This window comes from Arachis ipaensis, chromosome B01, assembly GCF_000816755.2.
Source record: "Arachis ipaensis cultivar K30076 chromosome B01, Araip1.1, whole genome shotgun sequence".
NCBI classification, from domain to species: domain Eukaryota; kingdom Viridiplantae; phylum Streptophyta; class Magnoliopsida; order Fabales; family Fabaceae; genus Arachis; species Arachis ipaensis.
Window position 1 is genome coordinate 14,586,360 of NC_029785.2, and position 25,611 is coordinate 14,611,970.

Genomic DNA, 25,611 nt, shown 5'->3' on the forward strand with positions numbered 1-25,611 from the left:
AAGACTGATTGGATGAAGACAGCAGGAAAGCAGAGGTTCAGAGGAATGAATGCATCTCCATACGCTTATCTGAAATTCTCACCAATGATTTACATAAGTATTTCTATCTTTATTTTAGTATTAATTTCGAAAACTCCATAACTACTTTATATCCGCCTGACTGAGATTTACAAGGTGACCATAGCTTGCTTCATACCAACAATCTCCGTGGGATCGACCCTTACTCACGTAAGGTTTATTACTTGGACGACCCAGTGCACTTGCTGGTTAGTTATGCGAAGTTGTGAAGATATGTTTAGACCATGGTTCTGTGCATCCATTTTTGGTGCCATCGCCAGGGAATCAATTTCGATCAATAATTCACAACCTGAGTAACAATTTCGCATACCACTGAACCGTAAATACTAAACCGAAAAGAAGAACAATTAAATGAAATTAAAACCAAAATGATTACTTGGGAGGAATTTCTTTCGTCTATCAAAAAGTCTGAACGACTCATCTTGAGTATTTGCATCACCTCATCATCCTCAAGTATGAAAATATTGCTGCCATTTGAATGGGAAACAATAACTTTGATGCGATACCTAAATAATGTAAACAAAAGAATGATATACACTGAGAAATATATGCAGAAGATGCAATAAAGGAAAAAGTAAACTGGTACCAACAACTCCGAGAGATAAAATAGATACCTTGAAATGGCATCAACACACTCAACTCTACACAGATAACAATAAAATACATTCCCAACATGACAAACGAGTGCATCACACAAACAACAGTAGTACCACCATTTCTGATGTTTCAGCACATCAATAATCTCACCGATAAAAAAATATGATCCTATAGACAAACAGTAATTTGTATATTATCATACATGTTTTTATTACGCTACGCATGCTGAAACACAGTTGACATGGTTGAAAACATAAACATAAATACTAACATTTTTTTATGCAGAAGCATATATTTTAGCACAAAGAATGTCATCAAGCATCTCTTTAATGGTATGCACTTGTATGGGAACACCAGAGATGACTTGGTTGCCATCATTTCCAAGCTGTCCATACTGAGAGAAGTCTTCAAATATTGGACTAAAGGCCGAATCAGAACTAACATCCTTAAAATTTGGAAGGAAAACATGAATTATAAAACGCAACCAACTTTGTAAAGTATGAGGCAAAATCATGTTGGCATGTAAAGGATACCATTTAAAACAACAGCCAAAGAATTAGAAATTGGGGATCAACAAAGTATATCTAAAAATCATTCCTCCAATTCATTCATATCTAACATAAAGAAAGAGTACTAACCTTGATGCACTGGTCAGCCTGAAGTTTGTTGAAAAAACGTGCATCACTAATGACATTGATGACTTTAAAGGTACCGCAATAACCCCGAGCGCTAATCCTCTTTGCTTGAACTTTGAAAACAATTTCTTTTCCAATGAGTTGATGAAAAAACTGTGGACAGTATTGGTGCTCAATTCTCTGTCATAGATATTGAAAAGTGATCACTAATTAGCGGACGAAATTGAAGGATAAGAAATAGTTATTCGTAGAGTATATAGCAATAAAATTTAAGTGGATAAACCATACATCTATTCCATCTTCTAACAACAAGAACACATCAGAACAGGTTCTCCCTAATAGCTTAGTGGCTGCACTGTCTAACAAGACAAACATTCCACAAGAAGTCCCGTCTTCAACAAGTATCTTAATCCTGTAACTATAACAAAGAAAGTAAATATGAGATTCACCTATTTCCGAGTCCAAGAAGAGGATGATACATGAAGGCTACTTATATTATTGAATCAGAACACAAGAAAGAAAATTTGTAAATCATAAACTGGATTTACCTTATCATAAAATGATAATAAGGGCTAACATGCTCATCAAGGAGAATCATCTCCATTGAGTTAGGAACCTCATGATTCCCAAAAGAGGGTACAACCCAAAGCCTTAGAACCCTAACTTTCAGCCTCCAAGCCTCTCTAGGAGGATGCATATTAGAAATCATATCAAATGGAGGAGGCATTGCAGAAAAAAAAAAAGAAAACAAAGGAGGTAAACAGAGTTGATGAAATAGATCAAATGTAAACAAAAAAATTCTAATGTAGACAGAGCTTAGGAGGAAATAGAACACAGAAGAATGTTTGTGCATTGAATGTGGATCACCAACCATCCTTTTATAGAAAAAATCCAAGGCTTTAGGCTCACCTTTTTGAATTCAAATTGAAGATGGAAATGGAGGGAAAACAAAATATGAGCCCATATGCATCTCCATTCAATGCCATAGAGACAACTAATCAGAGGGGCAAAACCTGAACCAACACAAAAACAGGAAAAACAAGTGAAACTTTCAAGAAATCAAGAAATAGGGACCAAAAAATGAGATATCACACCATACCTGCTATAGTGCACCTACATGTCATTACACTATAGGGAAGGCAGTCATCAACTATCCCAAACAATGATTGTACTCATGGCAATGAGAGTTGGTAAATGTCTTAGGTAGGGATACATTGGAAACAGCAAATGAATGGGAAAAAAAGTATAGACAAACATCAATAAAAATCTGTCAATCACATCAACATTTAGGAAATGGGTGAGATTGAAACCTCATACCTTGATAATGATTGCCAAATTTCCAATAAAGAATATATAGCATAACCTTATTATGTGTACAGAAGACATTTTCATGGGAAGACCAGCTACTGGATAGATTTTTCTTTGGATAAAGAGATGTGCTAGTTAGATAAACAATACCATGAAGCCATTTTACTCGCACAAGGCCATTCTTTTCTCAATGAACCTTTTAAGTTCAAGGCAAAGAGCTATATGTCCATCCAACAGCTGATATATAAAATATTTTTTACACAAACAACAAAAAAATGTAATGCAATTCAGTTGAACTTAACAAATAAATATATGACCAGTAGGCTATACATCAATTTCTGTCAATCGCATAACCACCGATAGAACACATTAGCTACAAAATCAATTTCTTGATAATGATTCTCACAACCCACATGCAACCAGCAATTTACTTTAGGTAAACTTAATGGACTTGATGGGCATAGCTTAAAAAAAAAAAAGAAAGATTCATCAATGGGATTATTGAATCAGAATTGAAATGGGGATGCAAAACTTGAACAGGAGAGAATGGAATTGGGAGTGCAAAACTTGAATGGGAGTGGTAAAAGCATATTCCTTTATCAAAGAAGCACAAAAATTCATGACAATCAGCTCTACTTCTATGCAACAGGTGAAATATACAGCACTCTTTGCATAACCAATAAAGAATTCAAATGCAAGTGAGTTGACTAACAAAAGGTTTCATCAAAATGCAAATAAATCACCAAGAAGCTATCAATCAATTCCTATCAATCACATCACCACTCATCAAATAGACTACCTAGAAGAGAATTCCCTAGTAACACAAACAGTGGAGTGATGCCATCTGATTGTGAGAAAGTCACTTCCTTCCTATCAATCACATCACCACTGACCAAATAGATAGAAACCCCATACCTTGATAAGGATACCCACATTTTCAGTGAAGAATGTATGGTAGAACATCATTATTTGTGCAGAAGAGATCTTCAAGGGAAGATAACCTACTCAAGGTATATGCTTTTGGAGGAGGGAATTCCTACTTAGACAAAAAGTTCTTTTATATAAACAATAAAAAAATGAAATGAGATTGCCCTAAAATCAAAACATATAAATAAACAACCAGCAAGCTATACATCAATTTCTGTCAATCACATCACTACCAATAGAACAGATTAGGTACAAAACCCATTCCCTCATCATGATTCATAGAGCCCACATGCAACCACCAATTCACTTGATCTAAACTTAATGGATTTGTTGAATATACACAAAATAAAAAAATAAAAATAGATTCATGAAATTTTAATATTGCATTCAATGGGTCTACTTTCAATATAATTATGAGAGTGCTTCATAAAATTTGAAATCAAACATAAATAACAGAACATGATTCTGAATACAGAAAACAGTATAAAAACTCAATGGATTTGTTGAATATATACAAAGTAAAAAATTAAAAATAGATTCATCAGTTGATATATAGGATTGTATCGGTCTACTTTGGATATAATTAAATGAAGCACACAAATGCATGACAATTAGCTCTACTTGTATGAAAGAGGTGAAATATATAACACTTTTTTGCATAACCAATAAAGAATTGAAATGCAAATGGGTTGACTAAGAAAACATTTCATCAATATAATTATTTAAATGCTTCATAAAATTTGACATCAAACATAAATAAGAGAATTTTGATTCTGAATGCAGAAAAACTTATAAATTGCTACATTCAGTCCAAACAATTCAAAGGGATTAGTGAATGCGAATGCAAATTGGAATGCAAAAGTTGAATAGGAGAGAATCAAATTGGGAATGCAAAACTTGAATAGGAGAAGCTGGGTCTATAATATGTATTTTCTGAAAAAACTCTGTCAATCACATTATCATGGAGAAAGTAGATTAGGTAGAAACCCCATACCTAGACAATCATTCACAAAACCAAACCCATCATCCATAAATATAAGAAAAGGTAAGTAAAAAGACAATCTTTATAATGATTATAAAATCCCAAAAATTGATGAAATAGACAAACCACATGCAACAAACAATTCAAGACCATATGCAAAAGGAGAAATGATAATCACATCAAATTCTAAATAACGAAATCAAGAAGATGAAATAGATTCATAGACCATACTCAAAATTAACAGCAACTGGGAAAGAATCTAACCAAGAACATGAACCCACAAACAAACCAAATCACATAGACAATTTTCAAATTACAAATTTCACAAACCATACACAATAAGATCTGGGATAACCGTGGAACAGGTACCAAAAATGATCACAATTTGCAAAATTAGGAATTTCACAAACCCTAGACAATAAAATCTCGCCTAACCATCGAACAGATACCAAAGATGATCACAATTTGCACAATTAGAAATTTCACAAACCCTAGACAATAGAATCTCGCTTAACCATGGAACAGATATAAAAAATGATCACAATTTGCACAATTAGGAATTTCACAAACCCTAGACAATTAAAACTGGGTTAACCCTGGAACAGTAACCAAGATTGATCACAAGGATGTACACAATGAAGAAAAAGTAAAAGGATGAAGAGGAAAATAGGTTTGGTTGCACCTAATTGATTGATCGGAGATCTTGGATTTGAGCCTCCACTGGAAAATCACTAATCTGGATGAACGGCGACGAAGCAAACTCCCAAGAAAATAGGGCTCGTACACAGAGTTTGGTAGGGCAGAGGACGAGAAAGTAAGGAGAAGAAAGCAAAGCTCCTAGGGTTCCAACTAATCATTACCTGTTCAAACAAAAACATGAAGAACATAGGTTACGTGAGCGATTCGATGAAAGGGAAGGTAGGTTACGTGAGCGAGGAGATGAAAGGGATGGCTGACGGCGGAGTGACAGAGGAGCACATGCAGACATTAAGATGAGAAGCCACGCTGGAGGAGATGCCACCGTGGAGGAGAGGCTCCACTTGGGGCTGGAACCGGCATGAAACGCGGAGAGGTCTCCAGCTCAGAGATGAAACCACGGCTATTTATTATTTGATAGATATCCCCTAAATTGGTAAAAATACACTTAGTTGGTCCCTTGCCTAATATCCGACCAATTGACTTGCCGCAGGTTGTGGATTTCCTTTAAAAAATGTATGTTTTTTGGGATGTTTATGTCATTCGTTGGCTCTATGAAAACATATACATTTACATAAAAATATTCTTTGTGGACCGACTGATAGGGCCTCCCAACGCCCTCTCAGACCTATATAAGGGGATTACAAACTAAGCTAATGAAGACTAATCTAAACATGTAGATGACTAACTCTTTTGCCTTCAAAGTAAATCAAAACTCCCATACTAAGCTTTGGCATATGGAATAGAGTTTAGGGTTTAGGGTCTAGGGGGTTGAGGTTCTAGGTTTCAAGATCTAGAATTAAACATATAAATCAAAATTAAACATACCTGAGTTTTCTACATCAGTAATATAATGCTTAGGGACAAGAACATGTTCTTTTACGTTGATCAACAATTTTATTTCCTACATCAATAGGTTTTTCTTACAAGTTGTAATTGACAAAGAGAAGTAACCATATTTCTGGCAGCAAAACTAACATAAGACAAAAGAAATTGAAAGAAAAAAGAAAATATTAACCATTAAAAGGATAACCTAAAGAAATAATTAATACACTATTTCCTTGAACATATATTTGTTAGTGAAAATTTTCAATCACAAAATAAAAGATAAAAGAATACAGTTACCTGTGAAGCTTAGGCAGCTCCTACCATTATGAACTATATTAATTATTCTTAAGCTTGCAAGATTAAACACAAGGACAATATTTCCTGACTCCCTATAAAATAATGTTGTTTATTAACGAGAAGTGTGCTCTAAATTCAACAACCAAACTAACAAATTTTATATTTGTAAATGTAGTTTGGATTTGTGATTTGAGTGGAGGTAGAATAGAGTCCAAGGAATTTAATTGGTTTTCATTGTTTGGTTTGAGAAAATGAGATAGAGTGGAATGGTTAGTAATAGAATAAAAGAGAAGATTTCATCCTACTACATTAAAATTTCAATTTTTTTTTCAATTTGGGGTTAGTGATGGAACCATATTTTATAAAGAAAAGGATAATGGAATGTTGGAGATTATTTTAATTAATATTAAGTTTCTATTGATTGTGGGTTATTTTGTTGCTAAAATTAGTTGAATGAATAGCTTCAATTCTTGAACCATCATGCGTTATTAAACTTGCACTCAATAGTCACTAGTGACTTCTAGGATATAATAGTCCAATTGATGAAAATTAGGTCTTTGATGAAATTAAGTTACTATACATTTATCTTATAATCAAATCCCACTTCTACCCTCAATCTCTTCACATATGCATACCCTAAATCCTAAACCCATTCCATTTCATCTCTTTAAACTCACTACACTCTCATATTACCTACAATCAAGGCATAGTGGAATCTCCATAGATCCTTCGAGCTATTGCAAAAATTGAATTTATAACTCGAGAAACATTATAAATTTTATAAACTTATAGGAAAAGACAGACTTGGGAAACCTCAAAGTAAAATTTTGCAGAAACTTCATTGATACAAGTGCGGGAAAAAGGTGTTAAATTCTGTTGACAAATCATGATAAACCTGAAAACATTCTCGAAGTTCATTCGATTGGTGTAAGTCTTCAAGGTCTTGACACCAACCTTAGCTTCTTCGAGGAAGAAGACATAAATTTGGTCAGAAGAATTATCCTCCTTGTATTTCTTGATGATAAGGTCTTCATTCTTCATGTTCTTGCCATATTTTCTTCTAAATTCTTCTCTACACATCTTAATCTCTAAGTCCTCAACAAGGTAATCCCTATCGCTCAACATCTGCATCATCGTCTTCCTAATTCTATATAGCCTATTGATTTCCTCCTCCAACAGAACTATCCTTCTTCTTCTTTCTCTATTCACCAAAAATCAAACAAACAAAAAATATAGGGCATTTTGTAATGTGAACACATAATAAATTGATTCAAAAGACATGCACATTTACGAGATAAGAAAAAATTCGCACTTCAAAAATTAGGATTCGGAGAACAAAACTCACGATAAAGAATAAAAGATTGAAAAGGTTGGAAGAGAGGTGATACTCATAGAGATGTTCTTCACATGGAGTAGCAGCTACCTGTCTTCTATATTTAAAGAAAAGGGTTTATAAAATAGTGTACATGAGCTAGGGCAAACCGCGCGCGTGTGTGTGTGTGTGTGTGTGAAGGAAAAAGATACAAAGGCAAGAAGCCTTAATTAGCCAAGTTAGGCTCTTATGTCTCCATGGATATGGAGTTTCTGCCATCATTGGCCTGGTCTGGAGATTCATTTAGAGGTTGATCAGTCTGTACATCTTTTTTGTTATGTCGATATTCCGACATACAATTAAGGTTTATTTTATCTCTTTCTGAATTAGTAAGAACTAACACACCAGTATTAGTCCCCATATTTAACCCGTTATGGAGATTTTTTTCCTTTAGCCACAATATCAACATATCCCCCTTCTCTCTGAGTCATTTCTTGGTCTTTAATTAGTTGACTTAAATTTCTCTAATAATCTTGATGGTCTCCTTGTTTTCTTACTGTGTGTTGTTGTGAGCTTTCGATATTGGTTTTTTTCCCTTGATTTGTGTGATTGGGCTGAGTTGGTTGCTGAATTGTTCTATGTTGACCATTAGCATCCTTTTTTGGTAGGTTTCTAGATTTGGTGGTCTGATGATGTTGTGGTTGTCCTGAATTTTTAGGTTTTTGGATCGTTGTCTTATGATTTTGAGATACTCCAGGGTTGGCTCCCTGATCCTTGGTGATCTCCTTTGTTTGACGAATTTTATTTTTTCGAAGAAAAAATTATTAGCGTTTTAAATTTTCATGGATAGAAATGATAGTTTATTCTCAAAATAAATTAAAATTATGATTCCTAAGAATTTATAAAATTAGAAAAAGAAAAAATACATGACAAAAAATAGTATTGACATCTTTTCCTTTTCTTATTTTTATCTCTTTGATATGAAGTATTGAATATAGTCTAGGAGCACAAACACCTGTTACATCAACCATTCTTAAACTGGTCTAGTAACTTAAATCATTTAGAGGATATATAATTTACTAGGAAACTTCATAATAATTCAAAGAAGAGAGCACGTGTATGGGCTATAGTGTGGTTATGTTTGAAGTATCAACATTTGTTTTGACTACTTTGCGACATGCGAAGAAGTTATTTTTCTATTTTACTTAATGATTATATCTATTTGTTTGACTTATTCTCCGAATTATAAGTGACAGTTACCAAATAACACGAGATGGAACATGTTGTAATAGTTAAATTATAGGTATAACGGCCGAATTATGCACAACGTGAGCGATAGTTGTTTATGAGTCATACAAATCCTAACATTCTTTTGACCTAACCACCAAATTATAGTAACAAGATCAAATTAAAATGAAAAACATAATGAGTTGAAAGAAAATATTTTAATAGAAAAAGTTAATAGTGGATCCTATACTGATGCCATTTTATGCGGAATCCGAGTCACCATGTTTTTCAATATTCAGAATAACCCACCGATAATGAGAGTACACAACCAAAAGAATTCGTGCAGTTAAAGACGGGTTTCGCGAAACATTCGAAACCAACCACCACAATAATGAATGTCTTAGTTTGACTACGAAGGTTCAACAATAACTTTTAACTGATAGCAAAAAGGAGTTCAACTAGAAGAAAAAGACGATTCTTTATCTTTGTCCATGCTTCTCAAGCTCATATAAATATCTATCAGTAGAGGGCATATGGTACCATATATATAGTCAGGACGTTGAAGGAAATTCTTATAGAACAAATCGGTAGGTAACATATCTGTCTGCAGTCTCACTTGGCCGAATTATCTTAAAAACTTATCCACACTTCAATCAATAATATCTTGCAATAGGATCAGTAACTTGAATCCTAGAAAGTTGAGGAAAACCCCATCATAAATACTAGGGTTAAAGCAACATGTTAATATGTTGCAATATTTGTAGTACAGTTCTAGAATTAAACATATATGTCAAAATTAAACATACTTGAGTTTCTTTCACAGTATATCTCTCAATCAAAGTTTTCTTCTCTGCATCAGTAAGTACTTGAAGCTCAGGGATAAGAACATGTTCTTTTATGTTGATCAACAATTCTGCTTCCTGCATCAACAGGTTTCTTACCAGTTATAATTGACAAAGAGATGCAACTATATTTCTAGCAACAAAACTAACATAATACAAAAGGAAATGAAAAAAAAAAAAGAAAATCTTAGCCATTGAAAGGATAACCTAAAGAAATAATTAATACATTATCTCTTGGTGAAAATTTTCATTCACAAAAAAAAATTGTAAAAGAATATTGGTAAATGCGAAGCTTAAGTAGCTCCCACCATTATGAACTGCATTAATTATCTGTAAGCTTGCAAGACTAACACAAGGAAAATAGTTTCTGGCTCCATATAAAATCATAGTATTTATTAATGGGTATTATGTTCTAAATTCAACACCTAAACTAACAAATTTTATTTTTGTAAATGTAGTTTGGATTAGTGATTTGAGGGGAAGTGGAATGAGTCCAAGGACTTTAATTGGTTTTCATTGTTTGGTTTGACAAAATGAGATAGAATGGAATTATTAGTAATAGAATAACATAAAAGATTCTATCCTATTCCATCCAACATTCAACTTTATTTTCTCAATTTGGAGTTGGTATTGGAACCATGTTTTATAAAGAAAAAGAGAATGAAATGTTGAAAATTATTTTAATTAATATATATTGGGTTTATGTTGATTGTGAGTTATTTTGTTGCTAAAATTGGTTGAACGGATAGCTTGAATTCTTGAACCATCATGTGTTACTAAACTTAGTCTCAATAGTCAATAGTGAATACTAGGGTATAATAGTCCAACTGAGAAAAACTAAGTCTTTGATAAAACTAAATTACTATGCATTTATCTTATAATTAAATCCCACTTCCACCTCAATCTCTTCACATATGCATACCCTAAATCCTAAACTCATTCCATTCCATTTCTTTAAGCTCATTACACTTTCCTATTACCTACAATCAAGGCATAGCAGAATCTCCATAGATGCTTCGAGTTATTGTAGAAATTGAATATATGACTTGAGGTACATTATAAACTTTATAAACTTATAGGAAGAGACATATATGGAAAACCTCTAAGTAAAAATTTGCAGAATCTTCACTGATACAAGTGCTGGCAAAAGGTGTTAAATTCTGTTGAAAAACCAAGATAGCCCTAAAAACATTCTCGGAGTTCATCCGATTGGTGTAGGTCTTCAAGGTCTTGACACCAACCTTAGCTTCTTTGATGAAGAAGACATAGATCTGGTCAGAAGAATTATCCTTTTTGGATTTGTTGATGACAAGGTCTTACCTCTTCATGTTCTCGCCATATTTTCTTCTAAAATTATCTCTGCTCATCTTGATCTCGAAGTCCCCAAAATGGTAATCTCTGTCCCTCAGCATCTACGTCATCACCTTCTTAATCTTATAAAGTTTGTTGATTTCCTCCTCCAACAGAACTATCCTTCTTCTTCTTTCTCTACTCACTAGGAACCAAACAAACAACAAAATATAGGGCATATTGTAATGTGAACAAATAACAAATTGATTCAAAAGAGATGCCAGTTTACGAGATAAGAAAAAAATCGCACTTCAAAAATTAAGATTCAGAGAACAAAACTCATGATAAAGAGTAAAAGGGTTGAAAGGGTTGGAAGAAAAGCGATACTTATAGAGATGTTCTTCACATGAAGTAGCAGCTGCGTATGTTCTGTGTTTGAAGGAAAGGGTTTATAAAAGCGTGTACATGGTCCAGGCCGGACCAGGTATAAATACATTCGAACCCAATCCAAATATTTTATTATATCCATTTGATTGAGTTAAACCTCAAAGTTGTCCTCAGATTCATGAAGTGCATCAATTTTGTCCCCGATTTTCCAATTGCACTATATATATCTCCCAGATTGGTAAAAATACACTTAATTGGTTCTTTGCCTAATTTTTGGCCAATTGACTTGCCGTCAATTACGGATTGCCTTTCAAAAAAGTACTTTTTTGGGACTTTCAAGTCCTTCGTTGGTGCCGGGACAACAGATACATTTACATAAAAAATATCCTTGTGTACCGACGGTATGGCCTCCGAGCGTCCCCTCAAACCTATATAAGGGAATTTTGAATTAATCTAACAAAATCTATACATGCCAAGGCTTCTACCTTCAAAGTAAACCAGAAGTCCCACTCCAAGCTTTAGCATATGAAATAGAGTTTAGAGTTTATGGTTTAGGGTCTAGGATCTAGAGTCTAGGATTTAGGGTTGAGGATTGAGGGTCTATAATTAAAAGTATAAGTCAAAAATAAACTTTGCTGATTTTCTTTCACAGTATATCTCTCAATCAAAGTTTTCTTCTCTGCATCATTAAGTACTTGCTACTCAGGGACAAGAACATATTCTTTTATATTGATCAACAATTCTGCTTCCTATATCAACAGATTTTTTACAAGTTGTAATTGACAAAGAGAAGCAACCATATTTCTAGCAGCAAAACTAACATAATACAAAAGGAAATGAAGAAAAAAAAAATCTTAACCATTGAAAGAATAACCTAAAGAAATAATTAATACACTACTTTCTTTTCAAATACATCTCTTGGTGACAATTTTTAATTACAAAATAAAATGTAAAAGAATATGGGTAAATGTGAAGCTTAGGCAGCTCCCACCATTAAGAATTGTATTAATTATCTCTAAGCTTGCAAGACTAAACACAAAGATAGTAGTCTCTAACTCCCTATAAAATCATGTTTATTAATGAGTAGTATATTCTAAATTTAACAACCAAACTAACAAATTTTATATTTGTAAATGTAGCTTGGATTTGTGATTTGAGTGGAGGTGGAATAGAGTGTAACGGATTTAATTGGTTTCATTGTTTGGTTTGACAAAATGAGATAAAGTGGAATGGTTAATAATATAATAATAAAGAAGATTCCATCTTACTCCATCAAACTATTAATTTTGTTTTCTCAATTTGGGGTTAGTAATGGAACCATATTTTATAAAGAAAAGGAGAATGGAATGTTGGAAATTATTTTAATTAATATTAAATTTTTGTTGATTGTGGGTTATTTTGTTGCTAAAATTGGTTGAACGAATAGCTTCAATTCTGGAACCTTCATGCGTTATTAAACATAGGCTCAATAGTCAATAGTGAATACTAGGGTATAATAGTCCAACTAATGAAAACTAGGTCTTTGATGAAACTAAGTTACTATACATTTATCTTATAATCAAATCTCACTTCCACCCTCAATCTCTTCACATTTGCATACCCTAAACTCATTCCATTCCATTTATTTAACTCACTACACTCTTCTATTACCTACAATCAAGGCATAGTAAAATCCCCATAGAGGCTTCGAGCTATTGCAAAAATTTAATATATGACTCGAGGTACATTATAAACTTTATAAACTTATAGAAAGAGAGAGGCTTGGAAAACCTCCAAGTGAAATTTTGCAAAAACTTAATACAAGTACAGGCAAAATATGTTAAATTCTATTGACAAAACAAGATAGCCCTGAAAAAAATTATTGGAGTTCATTTGATTGGTGTAGGTCTTCAAGGTCTTGACACCAACCTTAGCTTCTTCTGGAAAGAAAACATAGATTTGGTCAGAAGAATTATCCTTCTTGGATTTGTTGATGACAAGGTCTTCCCTCTTCATGTTCTCGCCATATTTTCTTCTAAAATCTTCTCTACTCATCTTGATTTTGAAGTCTCCAACAAGATAATTTCTGTCCCTCAACATCTTCATCACCGTCTTCTTAATTTTATAAGTTTGTTGATTCCCTCCTCCAATAGAACCATCCTTCTTCTTCTTTCTCTATTAACCAGGAACCAAACAATCAACAAAATATAGGCCATATTATAATGTGGACAAATAATAGATTGATTCGAAAGACATGCAAATTTACGAGATAAGAAAAAATTGCACTTCAAAAATTAGGATTCGGTGAAAAAAACTCATGATAAAGAGTAAAGGGTTGAAAGGGTTGGAAGAGAAGCGATACTCATAGAGATGTTCTTCACATGAAGTAGCAGCTTCCTATCTTCTGTGTTTGAAGGAAATGGTTTATAAAAGTGTGTACACGGGCCAGGCCGGACCAGGTATAAATATATTCGAACCCAATCCAATATTTTATCATATCCATTTTATTGAGTTAAACCTCAAAGTTGTCCTTAGATTCACGAAGTGCACTAATTCCGTCCCTGATTTTTCAATTGCACTATTTATATCCCTCATATTGGTAAAAATACACTTAGATGGTCCCTTGCCTAATTTCCAGCCAATTGACTTACCGCCAGTTGCGGACTACCTTTGAAAAAAGTACCTTTTTGGGACTTTCATGTCCTTCATTGGCTCCGTGACAACAGATGCATTCACATAAAAAATATTATTTATGGACAGACCAGTAGGGCCTCCCGACACACCCTCAGATCTATATAAGGGAATTTTGAATTAAGCTAACAAAATCTAAACATGCGGAGGGCTAGCTTTTCTGACTTCAAAGTAAACCAGAAGCCCCACTCCAAGCTTTGGCATATGAAATAGAGTTTAGGGTTTATGGTTTAGGGTCTAGGGTCTAGGGTCTAAGATTTAGGGTCGAGGGTCTAAGGTCAAGGGTCTATGGTCTAAGTTTAAGGGTTTAGGGTCTAAGGTGTAGGATTGAGGGTCTAAAATTAAACGTATAAGTCAAAATTAAACATTTCTGAGTTTCTTTCACCGTATATCTCTCAATCAAAGTTTTCTTCTCTGCATCAGTAAGTACTTGATGCTTAGGGACAAGAACATATTCTTTTATGTTGATCAGAATTTTTGCTTCCTGCATCAACAGCTTTCTTACAAGTTGTAATTCACAAAGAGAAGCAACTATATTTCTAGCAGTAAAATTAACATAATACAAAAGGAAATAAAAAAAAGCTTAACTATTGAAAGGATAACCTAAAGAAATAATTAATACACTACTTTCTTTTCAAATACATCTTTTGGTAAAAATTTTCAATCACAAAATAAAAGGTAAAAGAATATGGGTAAATGTGATGCTTAGGCAGCTCCCACCATTATGAACTGTATTAATTATCTCTAAGCTTGCAAGACTAAATACAAAGACGATAATTTCTAACTCCCTATAAAATCATGTTGTTTATTAATGAGTAGTATATTCTAAATTCAACAACCAAACTAACAAATTTTATATTTGTAAAAGTAGCTGGATTTGTGATTTGAGTGGAGGTAAAATAGAGTCCAAAGGATTTAATTGGTTTTCATTGTTTGGTTTGACAAAATGAGATAGTGTGGAATGGTTGATAATAGAATAACAGAGAAGATTCCATCTTACTCCATCAAACTTTCAATTATGTTTTCTCAATTTGGAGTTAGTAATGGAACCATATTTTATAAACAAAAGGAGAATGGAATGTTGGAAATTATTTTAATTAATATTAAGTTTCTATTGATTGTGGGTTATTTTGTTGCTAAAATTGTTTGAACGGATAACTTTAGTTATTGAACCATCATGCGTTATTAAACTTAGGCTCAATAGTCAATATTGAATACTAGGGTATAATAGTCCAACTAATGAAAACTAGGTCTTTGATGAAACTAAGTTACTATACATTTATCTCATAATCAAATCTCACTTCCACCCTCAATCTCTTTACATGTGCATACGCTAAACTCATTCCATTCCATTTCTTTAAGCTTACTACACTCTCCTATCACCTACAATCAAGGCATAGTGGAATCCCCATAGATGCTTCAAGCTATTGCAGAAATTAAATATATGACTTGAGGTACATTATAAATTTTATAAACTTTTAGGAAGTGACAGACTTGGAAAACTTCCAAGTGAAATTTCGCAGAAACTTCACTGATACAAGTGCGGGAAAAACATGTTAAATTTTATTGACAAACCAAGATAGTCCTGAAAGCATTCTCGGAGTTCATTCGATTGGCGTAGGTTTTCACAGTCTTGACACCAACCTTAGCTTCTTCGGGGAAGAAAACATAGATATGGTCAGAATAGGATTTGTTGATGACAAGATCTTCCCTCCATGTTCTGGCCATATTTTCTTCTAAGATCTTCTCTGCTCATCTTGATATCAAAATCCCCAACAAGGTAATCCCTATCCCTCAACATCTGCATCATCATCTTCCTAATTCTATAGAGCCTGTTGATTTCCTCCTCCAACAAAACCGTTCTTTTTCTTCTTTCTCTATTCACCAAAAACCAAACAAACAATAAAATATAGGGCATATTGTAATGTTCACAAAAAACAGATTGATTCAAAAGACATGCACGTTTATGAGATAAGAAAAAAGTCGCACTTCAAAAATTAGGATTTGGAGAACAAAACTTACGAAAAAGAATAATGGGTTGAAGGGATTGGAAGAGAGGTGATAGTCGTAGATATATTCTTTACACAGAGTAGCAACTGCCTGTCTTCTGTGTTTGAAGGAAAGGGTTTATAAAAACGCGTACACGGGCCAGGCCGAACTAGATATAAATATATTCGAACTCAACCCGAATATTTTATCATATCCATTTTATTGAGTTAAACCTTAAAGTGGTCCTCAGATTCATGAAGTACACCAATTTTGTCTCTAATTTTCCAATTGCACTATTTATATCCCCCAAATTGGTAAAAATACACTTAGTCAGTCCCTTGCCTAATTTCCGTCCAATTGGCTTACCCCGGTTGTGGATTGCCTTTCAAAAAAGTATGTTTTTTAGGATGTTCATGTCATTTGTTGGCTCCATGAAAACAAATACATTTACATAAAAAAATTCTTTGTGGACCGACTGATAGGGCCTCTGAGCGCCCTCTCAAACCTATATAAGGGGATTACAAACTAAGCTAACGAAGGCTAATCTAAACATGCAGATGACTAACTCTTTTGCCTTCAAAGTAAGCTGAAACTCCCACACTAAGCTTTGGCATATGGAATAGAGTTTAGGATCTAGGATCTAGGGGGTTGAAGGTCTAGGGTTGAGGATCTGGAATTAAACATATAAGTCAAAATTAAACATACTTGAGTTTCTTTCACAGTGTATCTCTCAATCAAAGTTTTCTTTTCTACATCAGTAACTTAATATTCAGGGAGAAGAACATGTTCTTTTACGTTGATCAGCAATTCTACTTCCTGCATCAACAGGTTTTTCTTACAAGTTGTAATTGACAAAGAGAAGTAACCATATTTCTAGCAGCAAAACTAACATAATACAAAAGGAAATGAAAAAAAAATTAACCATTATTAAAGAAATAATTAATACATTATTTCCTTTGCACATATATCTCTTGGTGAAAATTTTCAATCATAAAATAAAAGGTAAAAGAATACAGTTATCTGTGAAGTTTAGGCAGCTCCCACCATTATGAACTATATTAATTATCTCTAAGCTTGCAAGACTAAACACAAAGACAATAGTCTCTAACTCCTTATAAAATCATGTTTATTAATGAGTAGTATATACTAAATTCAACAACCAAACTAACAAATTTTTTATTTGTAAATGTAGCTTAGATTTGTGATTTATGTGGAGGTGGAATAGAGCCTAAGAAATTTAATTGGTTTTCATTATTTGGTTTGAGAAAATGAGAGAGTAGAATGGTTAGTAATAGAATAATACATAAGATTTCATCCTACTTCATTAAACTTTCAATTTTGTTTTCTCAATTTGGGGTTAGTGATGGAACCATATTTTATAAAGAAAAGGATAATGGAATGTTGGAGATTATTTTAATTAATATTAGATTTCTATTGATTGTGGGTTATTTTGTTACTAAAATTGGTTGAATGGATAGCTTCCATTCTTGAACCATCATGTTATTAAACTTGGACTCAATAGTCACTAGTGAATTCTAGGGTATAATAGTCCAGTTGATGAAAATTAGATCTTTAATGAAACTAAGTTACTATACATTTATCTTATAATCAAATTCCACTTCTACCTTCAATCTCTTCACATATGCATACCCTAAATCCTAAACCCATTTTATTTCATCTCTTTAATCTCACTACACTCTCATATTACCTACAATCAAGGCATAGTAGAATCTCCATAGATCCTTCGATCTATTGCAAAAATTGAAGTTATAACTCGAGAAACATTATAAACTTTATAAACTTATAGGAAAAGACAGACTTGAAAAACCTCCAAGTAAAATTTTGTGGAAACTTCACTGATACAAAGTGCGGCAAAATGTGTTAAATTCTGTTAACAAACTAAGATAGTCCTAAAAACAGTCTCGAAGTTCATTCGACTGGTGTAAGTCTTCAAGGTCTTGACACCAACCTTAGCTTCTTCGGGAAGAAGACATAGATCTAGTCAACAAAATTATCCTCCTTGGATTTCTTCATGACAAGGTCTTATTCTTCATGTTCTCGCCATATTTTCTTCTAAATTTTTCTCTGCACATCTTAATCTCTAAGTCTCCAACAAGGTAATCCATGTCCCTCAACATCTGCATCATCGTCTTCCTAATTCTATATAGCCTATTGATTTTCTCCTCCGATAGAACCATCCTTCTTCGTCTTTCTCTATTCACCAAAAACCAAACAAACAAAAAAATATAGGGCATATTGTAATGTGAATACATAATAGATTGATTTGAAAGACATGCACATTTACGAGATAAGAAAAAATTTGTGCTTCAAAAATTAGGATTTGGAGAATAAAACTCACGATAAAGAATAAAAGATTGAAAAGGTTGGAAGAGAGGTGATACTCATAGAGATGTTCTTCACATGGAGTAGCTGCTACCTGTCTTCTGTATTTAAAAAAAAGGGTTTATAAAATAGTGTACATGAACCAGGTCAGACCATGTGTAAATATATAAAGGAAAAAGATACAAAGGCAAGACATCTCAATTAGCCAAGTTAGGCTCTTATGTCTCCATAGATATGGAGTCTCTGCCATTATTGGCCTGGAGATTCATTTGGAGATTGTACATCTTTTTTTATCATGTTGATCTTCCGACATACAATTAAGGTTTATTTTATCTCTTTTTGAATTAGTAAGAACTAACACACCAGTATTAGTCTCCACATTTAACCTGTTATAGAGATTTTTTTCTTCAGCCACAATATCAACATATCCCCTTCTCTCTGAGTCTTTGCTTGGTCTTTAATTAGTTGACTTAAATTTCTCTTATAATCTTGATGGTCTCCTTGTTTTCTTACTGTGTGTTGTTGTGAGCTTTCGATATTAATTTTTTTCTCTTGATTTGTGTGATTGGGCTGAGTTGGTTGCTGAATTATTCTATGTTGACCGTTAGTTTCTTTTTTTAGTAGGTTTCTAGATTCGGTGATCTAATGATGTTGTGGTTGTCCTGAATTTTTAGGTTTTAGATCGTTGTCTTATAATTTTGAGATAGTCTAGGTTTGGCTCCCTGATCTTTAATGATCTCCTTACTTTCATTGTCGTCATTTCTTTTACTTTTATTATTATTTTCTGGTTTGGATACCTCTTGATTTTCTTCCATCAAAATTTTAAATCTTAATGACTAATTTTCTAATTCTTTCTATTTTTTGGCAGTCTGGTTATTGATACTTTTTTTCTTCTAATTTTTTTTTAACAATCATCCAGGTACCAAAAGGAGACTCTGCTTAATTTTCCTTGATTTTCTTTGATTTGGAATGACTTTTCTTAGTAGGCACTTGATTGGAACAAGCCATTTGAAAATCTTTGTTTTCTTCTGCTTCCATGGAGGGAGGTGGCGGGATTTAGACAGTCGTTATTTTGGTTATATTTTCCGATGCAACTACAATGCTTTTGGAGATATCTTGTCAGACTTTTTGTTGGAGGCTTTATAACACCTCGAGTTTTTGAAAAATTAAATAATAAGTTAACTAATGACACCTATAATGTCTTAACCACCACAAAACTTCATTCATCACTATTATCTTCCTTTCTATTCATTACTCACTGAATGAACTTGGGAAAAAGAAGAAAGAAATGCCGAATGAGCTTCCATGGCCAATTTCTTGAGATCCGTAACTCCAACAAAAAAATTCAATCCGGTAAAAGTGTTCGTATCTTCCTCCTTTACACGTTAGCATATCTTTTGTTCGGTGGAAGCTGACAATGAGATAGCTCTCCTTTCTCTTGAATTCGGTCAATTGGAGTTCTAGAAGGCACAGATAATTTCTGACATTTTCTTTTTCAGCAATTCGGTCGAAAAGTTTCTCCGAAATTTTTGGTATTTTAGTTTCGTACGGATGTAGGATATGGTAATTTTATAGTAATTGAATGTGAATTTGATAAGTGAATGTTCGTTTGATTGATTATTGATTGAATTTGACTGAATTTATGTTGAATTTTTGTGATATATTGATATTTGTGATTAATTTGGGATTTGGTCGGTTTAAGTGTAGCCAAGAACCGAATTATTTTAATGAATTTGGGGCTGGAATGTCATTGGTAATCAAGTGGAATTGGTGAGATTTGATGATGACATTGAGTTTTAATAAGAAATGAGTTGATGACATGTTTTGAGATATGAAAATGGTTTGATTTTAGAAGCGGTTGGATTTTTAATTGGGTTGATTTTATAAATATTTTGATATTAGAAATGGTTTTGATTTATTGGAAACGATTTGAAAGAGTTTGAGAAAAGGTTTGGATGGACCCGAGAATGGTGGCAAAATCCAAGTTTTAGGGGAGATGCTGTCGAAATTTTGTTATAAAATTTAAGACTTTGTTTAAAATGTTATTTAGAAAAAGAGTAGATTTGAGAAGTTGTATTGTTTAATTTTTGATTTATTAAGAAAATAATTATGTTTTGAGTTTAATTCACTTAAGAAAAGTATATGTTTTGAGTTCGATTTATTTTAAAAAGAATTATTTTATAATTTTAAATTATTTAAGAAAAGTATTATGTTTTAAATTTGATTTAAATAAGAAAAGGGCTTATATTTTGAATTTTACTTAAGGATTTCGTTCAGAAAAGTATTAGTGAACTTTAAAAATAAATAGTTAAGGTGCTGATGTGAAAAGGTTAACTCATGGGCTTTATGTGTGAATGGTTGTACGGTGATTTAAATATAAAAAGGGCTTATATTTTGAATTTGACTTAAGAATTTCTTTTGGAGGAGTTTTAGTGAACTTTAAAAGTAATTGAATTTTGATTAAATGATTTTGTTTTGCGGCTCTTGGAAAAAGTTAAAGAAATAGTTTTAAGGATGAAAATGGGATTGATTTTGGTTTTGAAATTGGTTCAGAACTTCTGATTTGTATGATTTGGTTTTGATTTGATTTAGAATCTTTCTTTGATTTATTCAATTTAAGAGAACAATGATTGTTAAGGATTTCTAATGAAACTAAGAAAATGAGAGTGGTTATCGCTCCTCTAGACTTTAGGGTATTTAAAAGAATGGAGGTAAGTAGCGCTCGAACTTTTAGTACGTTCATGAGGTGTTAAAAGTTAGGGTGTTACAGGCTTCAGGGCATCTTTTCACTCTATGACCATATTTTTCGTATTTAAAGCAAATAAGATGAAACCTTCATACTCCAATAAAAATCCTTCCAAAGACAGAAAATGATGGAACAAGCTTCTTTCTGAGATTGATCTCAACGCAAATTCGAACAAATTACCCTCGTGAATGAATAGAAGTGTGCTCATCCACCCTCAACATGGTCCCAAGCAACTTCTCCACCTTCTAAAGGAAGTATTTATTATAAAGCTCTGTCAGAAGATTAGGAATTCTAACCCATATTGCTACCTTTTGGGCCTCTATCTCCTGTGGGATAAAAAGAAGTCTCCATCTTTATATTAGTAGGCCCCGTTGCATATCAAAAAAAAAATAATGATCCGCAATCATCTATGGACCTTCGAACAACGCGTAAGAGTAATCTCCACTGTTATTGAAATGAACGAGGAAAAAATTTTCTTCCAAGTCCATAAGACGGATTACATCCTTCCTAGCCCAACTTTTGAGAATCTATCGTGCCATTATAGAAAGGTTGATTTTTTCCAGCGGTTTGACAATGAGAGAAAATTTTTATGGTCGACACCATTCATCATATTCCTCTGACAAAACTTCAATAGTGGGCTTGGCATTGAAGGGAGCTTGCGGATCAATTTCCTCATTTTCTGACTCAATATGATCCATAGTGTAGTCCTCTGCCATCATCTGCACAATCTCTTCAGGATTCAAGTTGTCACTAAAATTATTTGCCATCACTTTGTGTTTGTAGGGGGTCTTATGAGACTGATTTGTATCTGGAGTTAACACCAGGTTGGGGTTGGCATCTATGATCATCTCTGCCGAGTTAGGATTTATCTCCTCAATATGATTGGTAGGCACATATTCTTCTGTGACTTCTTCCATAAGGGTTTCCGCATTATTAGCATCGTCCATCTTAGGGTGTGTTTGGCAAACACGTTGGGGCAGAGAGAAGCACGTTTGAGCTTCTTGAAAGCTTCACTCTTATGTTTGGCCATTTTTATCTTTGTGAACGCAGAATTGATTCTGCCTCTAAACCCACGTTTAGGAGAAGCTCAAATTTGTAGCTTCTGCGTTTCACGTTTTACGTTCACGTTTAGGAGAAGCTCAAATATTTCTTTTTTACCAACCCTACCCTTCATTTTCTTCTATAAAAATGATACTAGTAACTATTATATTCACAGTCATTCTTTGTAGTTCTTCCTACTTCTTCATAAGTTTTTAGTTCCATTTTTTTTCATCAAAATCGTTCAGATTTATTTCAATCACTAACAAATTGAAATTTTTTTATTTTTATTTGACAAACTGTAATCCAAACACACACTTAATCTTCTTGGAGATTCTAACTTTGAGATCTTCTTCCTCAGGCGATCGTGATTCATGGTCGTTTGGAGAGTGTTTTGTGTGGTCATGATTTTTTTCTTTTTTCTTTTTTCTTCTTATAAATCACATTAAATATATAATTTATGTTTGCATATAATTTTGTGTTTTCATTTACTATTTAGAGCCCGTTTGGGAAGTAGTAGAAACTACTTTTTTCTTTTTTACTTTTGGATTATGAAAAGTCAGAATCTGCGTGTTTGACACCATTTTAGAAAAATTTTTTAACTTCTTGAAAAGTTAATTTACAACTTTTTGAAGAAGTAGAAATATACGACTTCTTTGTTTCTCGATAAGTCATTCTATCACTTCCTTAAAAAAATTAATTTCAAAACAAAAAAAATTTACTTTCCTTCTTGACTCTGAAAAATACTGACCCTTCACCACCATTTTCATGCAAGGTCTGCTAGAAGCACTGGCCTTCCACCATCATTCTCACGCAATGTTCCAAACCTCACCATTTTCACGTAATGATTCATGTGATGGAAGTATTGATCCTCCACCACCATTTTCATTTTCAGACAATATTGCATCTGAACAACCTACTGCATATATTCATTCTAAGTATTTTTTTTATCATTTTATCACTCTATTTTTTATTATTAAATTTGTATTTAACTGCGGTATGAAATTTCGGTTTTAATTTTATTTTTTTCACATGTGATTTTATAACTTGCTATTATTTTCATAGTTAATTATAGCAAGTTCTTGACCTCAATAAAGGAGAAGGGAGTTCTAATAGAAGTAAAAAAAATAAAAAACAGCAACAAAATATACATTGACACACATTTTATATTTATTTTTTATTTTTACCTACCATATCATACACAATATTAGTGATTAGGTTATGTAAAATCTAATATTTAATATTGGAAAGTATTTGTTATCATCGTTATTTTAATATTTATTCTCTTCAGAAAAAAATTTATTTTTTGAGTTATTTATTCAAACACTGCAACTTTAAAATAAGTACTTTTATAACTAAAAATCCAAACACAAAATAACTTATTTATAAGCTAAAATTAATAAAATCCTTATACTTTAAACTCTTTTTCCAAAAGAACTTATTTAAGTTATTTACCCAAATTGAGCCTTAATAGTTTTTATGCCTTTTATTTTTTTAGAATGGTTCTTTAATTTATTTTCACTGCTTTAAAATATTCAAATAATATTTTATATTTTATATTCTATCATTACTTATTTTAAAAGTCACCATGTGTGGCCTCTCGATGAAATTCAATTTTAGCAACCCCGTCTTGTATAAAACTTTGGAGGTCAAACCTAATTTTATGAAATTTAGCATTACCTATCAAGTGCATATATATAGTTGGTGAACAATATTGTCGTTTTATTTGTCAATTTAATTAACTTACTGCACAGAGAAAGTATAGTAATTGGGGAAAAAATCACAACAAAAGTATAAGCACAAGCACCGCTGGATTGAAGGAACTAGCAAAGGTTTCACAATCACGATACATGCACCTAATATGGATGTTTAACTTTTTGCTTACTTTAACAAGATTTATTACCGTTTGAAAATTTATTATCAACCTATTTATCTTTTTTTTTTTTTTTTTTTTTTTTGCTTTAATTAAGTTTGATCTTTCTTATGCGTGTGGGGAAAAAAACTAATAAACTATGGTAATGAATTCTTATTTTTTTTTTGGACCGAAAATTGTAGGTACTTAGGTAGTCATAACATCAACAGTTTTTCTTCTTTTGACAAAAAAAAAAAAAACATTTTTTCTTCTTTTATCAAAACAAAATGTAAAACAAAGCAAAAACTATAACTGTTAATCATATTGTAATAAGTTCAAAGGAGGTGGATGCCCATTCAATATATAGGCGGCTGATTTTTCCTATAAAAAATGAAACTCTCAAGTCAAAATGAAATTAAATGAAGTTTTGAATGCTTGGATTTTTGTATCTATAAATAGGAGGCTAAAGTCTTAGGAGACATATAGCAATAAGAATATTAAAATATTTTTCACTCTCTCTCTCTTTCTCCTATACTATTCTCTCTTATATTCTTTACTACAATATTATTAAATATATCTATTAATATAGTAATTCTAGTGATCATTACTACTACTAGAACTATCTAATTTTATTTCCATACTTTATATTTGTTACCTCTTCCTTATTTATTTATTTAGTTATTTTACAACACGTTATTAGCACGAGACTCTGATCAAATTTTAGGAAGACTCAGGTAATAAATTTTTATTATGTCGAAACTCTCTCATCTTGAATTCAATGCTCTCGATATATCTGGAAGCAATTATTTATCATGGATATTAGATGCTGAAATCCATCTTAATTCAATGGATCTTAGAGATACCATTAAGGCTGAAAATAATGCATCCTAGAACGATAAAGTCAAAGTCATGATTTTTCTTCGTCGTCATCTTGACGAAGGATTGAAAAATGAATATCTCACATTAAAAGATCCTGCAGGTCTTTGGAAATACCTTGAAGAAAGGTACGATTATAAAAAAAACGGTGATACTTCCTCAAGCCCAATATGAATGGATGCACTTGCGTCTACAAGATTTTAAATCCATAAATGAATATAATTTTGCAATGTTTCGAATCACCTCACGAATGAAATTATGTGGTAAAAAGATATCTGATAATGATATGTTAGAGAAAACTTTCTCAACCTTCCATGCTTTGAATGTGCTCCTGCAGCAGCAGTATCGAGAAAAAGGATTTAAAAAATATTCTGAGTTAATTTCTTGCCTTCTTGTTATTGAATGCAACAATGAGGTGCTCTTAAAGAATCACGAAGCGCGCCCAGCTAGCGCCGCCCCATTTCCTGAAGTAAATGCGGCAAATTACCCCAAAAGAGGTAAATGGAAAGGTTTTAATAACAAGAAAAATTATGGAAGGAAAATGAATTATATTCAAAAGAGAGGATCTCACCAGAAGTGGAATAAAGAAAGAAATATTGGGCAAAATAAATCAATAGAGGATAAGTGTTTCCGTTGTGGTGGAAAGGGCCATTGGTCACGTACCTGTCGTACCCCAAGGCACCTAGTTGAT

General features: G+C 32.7%; 1 protein-coding gene and 4 pseudogenes across 1 annotated transcript; all 5 read right to left on the reverse strand.

The window, feature by feature from the left end:
• Nucleotides 5,377-8,309, reverse strand: LOC107647001 (DNA-directed RNA polymerases II and IV subunit 5A-like). Its single transcript, XM_016351142.1, has 4 exons — nt 8,218-8,309; nt 7,153-7,549; nt 6,052-6,127; nt 5,377-5,387 (listed from the first exon to the last, which is right to left on the reverse strand). Exons 1-4 carry the CDS (start codon nt 8,307-8,309, stop codon nt 5,377-5,379), a joined length of 576 nt encoding a protein of 191 aa, XP_016206628.1.
• On the reverse strand, nt 9,405-11,258 carry LOC107647009 (annotated as a pseudogene).
• Nucleotides 11,558-13,544, reverse strand: LOC107647015 (annotated as a pseudogene).
• Nucleotides 13,898-15,994, reverse strand: LOC107647023 (annotated as a pseudogene).
• Nucleotides 16,706-18,263, reverse strand: LOC107647030 (annotated as a pseudogene).